General features: G+C 34.9%; 1 protein-coding gene across 3 annotated transcripts; it reads right to left on the reverse strand.

The window, feature by feature from the left end:
* Positions 1 to 438: 438 nt before the first annotated feature.
* Positions 439 to 3,585, reverse strand: LOC148629404 (ankyrin repeat domain-containing protein 66-like). 3 transcript variants are annotated; one of them, XM_088550339.1, is made up of 4 exons: positions 3,443 to 3,585; positions 2,703 to 2,869; positions 1,982 to 2,213; positions 439 to 920 (listed from the first exon to the last, which is right to left on the reverse strand). In XM_088550339.1, the coding sequence occupies exons 2-4, from the start codon at positions 2,845 to 2,847 to the stop codon at positions 836 to 838; spliced, it is 462 nt and encodes a 153-aa protein (XP_088406465.1). In that variant the 5' UTR covers positions 2,848 to 2,869; positions 3,443 to 3,585; the 3' UTR covers positions 439 to 835. The 3 variants fall into 3 exon arrangements, with proteins under 3 accessions (XP_088406465.1, XP_088406472.1, XP_088406477.1); XM_088550346.1 differs by lacking the exon at positions 3,443 to 3,585 and adding an exon at positions 3,302 to 3,421; XM_088550351.1 differs by lacking the exon at positions 3,443 to 3,585 and adding an exon at positions 3,127 to 3,196.
* Positions 3,586 to 3,924: the final 339 nt, after the last annotated feature.

Below are 3,924 nucleotides of genomic sequence, written 5' to 3' on the forward strand. Positions count from 1 at the left end.
TTGTTGTGATTTGATCGGAAGATATTCAATAGTTTCATCTCTTTTTATATTTATACACTACCTACCTAAACATTTTGCGATTTTAATTCCAAGTTACTTGATTTGCCCACTCAGCATAAAGATAGATATCGGGCGTAAGATTTGAACCTGAGGGAAAAATCGACTTGTTAATTCTGTTCCATTAAATCTGTAACAAAAATGACTATATCAGAATTTTCTGTTGCTTTGAGACGTCTTAGAGTTAAATTGCTGCTAAGTTTTTGTTAAAATGTCTTGTACCGAGAGGCCAACCATTTCACTGCTAAATACTGCGGCTGTGTGTTCAAATTTAAATGATTATTTTACGGTATTTGCATTTCAGTGTATGAATAAATGGTACTTAATATCTATTGACAAATCAAAAGTATTAGAGAGGGCAATATCATAAAACGCAGGAAATCTTTATTACTTTCGTATGTTTAATACCATTTTACAGCCATAAAAGGAGGTACATGATCTAAATTGTCATTAGGTATTAGGTGATGTCATCACCAGCATCAAACATTGGAAACTTTTAATATATGGTTTAGTCAAATATTTCAATGACTACAGAAAGATATGAGTAAGTATTGCCACTTGGCAATTGTATGATACTTCAAATATAAAAGTCAATTTAACAGGGTGACACAAACCATCGGCCTCCAAATCATTTAGAATATGACAAAGTTACTGAATAATTCGAAACCCATGATAATTTGAAATGCACATTTCTGATTAATGATCCATCATATTTAACGTTCAACTACAAGAAGTTAACAGACAATGAATGACTAGATTCTACTGACACTTAACATAGTCACTTTTTAGAATGTTTAAGGATCTCGTCAGAGTCTTCATCTATTCCCAGTTTCTTTCGTAGTTTTGCTTGATCCTCTCCTGCTCTGTGAATGCAAATAGGTAAATTATAGTTTGTAAACATATATATTTATTTGCATTATATACTTGGTGTGGCTGTATTTGTATACTGTTACAGATCCTCTATTGTTTTACTCGATACCATCATAGGTTGTCCTATTCAGTTACATCATCTGCTAATATTCGCGCTCTGTATTTACTTACGAGGAAGTATCACTCAAATAACGAAAGGTATAATTTTATATCACCTAGTTGGCCGAGTGGTCTAGAGCGTTGGACTCAGCGCAAACGGTGTTGCCATAGACGTCAGAGAAGAGATTGTTTGTTTGTTTGTTGGGGTTTAACGTCCGAGCAGCAATATTTCAGCTATATTCAGACGATGAACATGAAATTGATGATAAAATGAACATGAAATGATGAAATGAAAATGGGATGGGACACAAGGACAATGGGGTCGAAAAACTTTGACCGCCACCGGAAACAGGGAGAGGTGGGCAGGGTCGGGCAATTTAGCCTCCTGTGGCGGAGCCCTATGGTTCCTACTCCGCGAGAATACCACAGTAGGGTTCTTTAACGTGCGAGGAACGTGGCATCTTTCCCAACACGGTGCACCACTATGGTTTGCGGTCAGGTTTTTCGTATTATAGCCTGACAACCCCAGCATGTAACATGCCAGGGGTACCCCATTCCACCACCTGGGGCACACATCCCAGTTGCTCTGTGGGTAGAGCGCCTAGCCCCCGGCTAGGTTTTTGAGCACTATTTAGTCGCCTTTTACGACAAGCTTAGCGCTGCTGCAGGCCTATTCTTTTAACACCCGGACCTGCTCTGAATTACATTTGAATTATTTTATTTATTTATTTTATTTATTTTCTTAGTCTATGGTAAAATCCTTCAGTAGAATAAGAGTTTAAAGAGTGTTATTATAAATACCATCTACATATAACTGTTTTAAGAGGAAAATGCCACAACAATTTAAACCACCAAACAACGAAGACAAAATAGAGATGCAGTAAATACAATAAGCACTACATGACACACACGGCAACCAAAACAATATCAATGAATCAGATATAAAAAAACTTACATGGCCAGATATCTTACGCAATCACTCTGGCCGTATATTTCAGCTATCCGCCTCGGTGTATCGCCATATTTGTTTGGTCTATCTACTGGTATATCAGCACTCACCAATGCCCTGAGAGCGTGTTGTCGCCCACTCTCTGCTGCAAAATGAGCAGGAGTCCACTGTTCTTCGGCCGTACGTGGACAACCCTCCGCCCCATTTTCAATCAACAAACGTATACATTCAACGTAACCTACAAAAGAGTGATTATTAAACCCTAATAATATTTCCAGTCCATATCTCAACTCATTGAAAGAGGTGTTTTTTTGTTTTGTTTTTGTTTTTGTTTTTGTTTTTGTTTTTGTTTTTTTTGTTTTTTTTTTGTTTTTTTTTTTTTGGTTGATCATTTGGGACTTAAAATGTAAAATGCCAGAGTCCTAAAACATTTGTAGCAGTATTTTCTACTCAGTCAATTATTATATGTGTCAGCTTATTCCAAATTAAGTTCACATGATTTCAATTTACAATGAAGTTTTCAGATGTATGCATATGCTACCATTTAATGTACACAATGTAAAGCTTAATACTATATACTATATGCACAGTTAGTTATGATGCATGGCGTCACAGTCCTTTATTGTTATGGCTTTTTCATGTGTTGAAGTACCATGACAGTTAATATGTTACTAGAAAATTGAAAATTGTAACTATTATTCTATTATATTCTTCCATTCCTTATTACCTTTCATACAAGCCCAATGCATTGCCGTTCTATCATCCCACTCCACATCTTTGAGATTGACATCAATTTTTCCAGTCTTGAGGTATTCCTCCAAAGAATCAAAGTCTCCGGTAGCTGCTGCCTCGTGTATTTCTAAACCTGCCATTTCCCTTCATTAGACATCACCACTTAAAATATAAAAAGTTATGAGTGTAATTTTTAAAAGAATGGTATCCATGTGAAGGTTTCATTTTACATTTAGCAAGCTACTATCAGTTAGATAATATACCATATTTAAATTTTTACAGTATTACAGTACACTGCATTTTGATTTCTTCCCGGGGTATTTAGATCATTTAAAATATATAACTTCTTGTAGCAAATTCAAATGAGAATAAGTACATTCTAATGCGAAGTGTCAAGATATTTAATTTTTACTACTGACAAATACGATATTAAGTCACGTCTTTAAAATCATTTAAACATTTTGGTTTTACTACTATGACGAAGATATGTAAATGACTAGAGATTTATTCTAATTTTATTTGAGCGTAAGATGGCCTTAAATCGGACTTTAAACCCACGATAGATACACTCAATTATATATAATGATACTTTACGTAACTACTGGATGTCCTGGAAAAACTATGCGGAAACCTGTCAATAAGCGAGTTTTTGATTGGTGTAGGATGATGAGATTTAATCAGAAGCAATCTTTATAAATTGTGCATATTTGATAGCCAAATAATCATTTATCTTACCTTTTTGTTTATCATATTCACAGGATGTTTACTCTAGCGCCATTACTACGGATTCAGTCCGAGAGGTATCGAAGTGCAATTTAATCGCTTGTTTAAACACGCACACAATGGGATCGATACTTTTCAATGTAGGAAGGTTGAAATTTTGCGATTTAATGACATGTTAAGTTTAAATACCTTTCATACGGATCAAATATTATATTCAATAATGTTTTATGAATTTATTACAAGCGTTTTATTGAATCACAAAATACGGAATAAAAGGGTTCAGCCATAACTATTCATCGGTATTGAATATGGTTCTAAAGGAAAACATCAATTTCTACAGCATTTACATAAAGCTTTATTGTAATCCTCCCTTTCGTTTTTATTGCCTAGCTTGGAGGTCAATCACATCCTAAGTTAACCAGGACACTATAACGAACTGTTCCTTTCTGTTTTGAGTCTCCTCTCGATTTTCAGGTCTATTGGAATAGGCAGTT

The sequence above is a fragment of the Perna viridis genome, chromosome 1, assembly GCF_037379345.1.
Source record: "Perna viridis isolate PV_CMFRI_1.1 ecotype Kerala chromosome 1, ASM3737934v1, whole genome shotgun sequence".
Taxonomy (NCBI): Eukaryota; Metazoa; Mollusca; class Bivalvia; order Mytilida; family Mytilidae; genus Perna; species Perna viridis.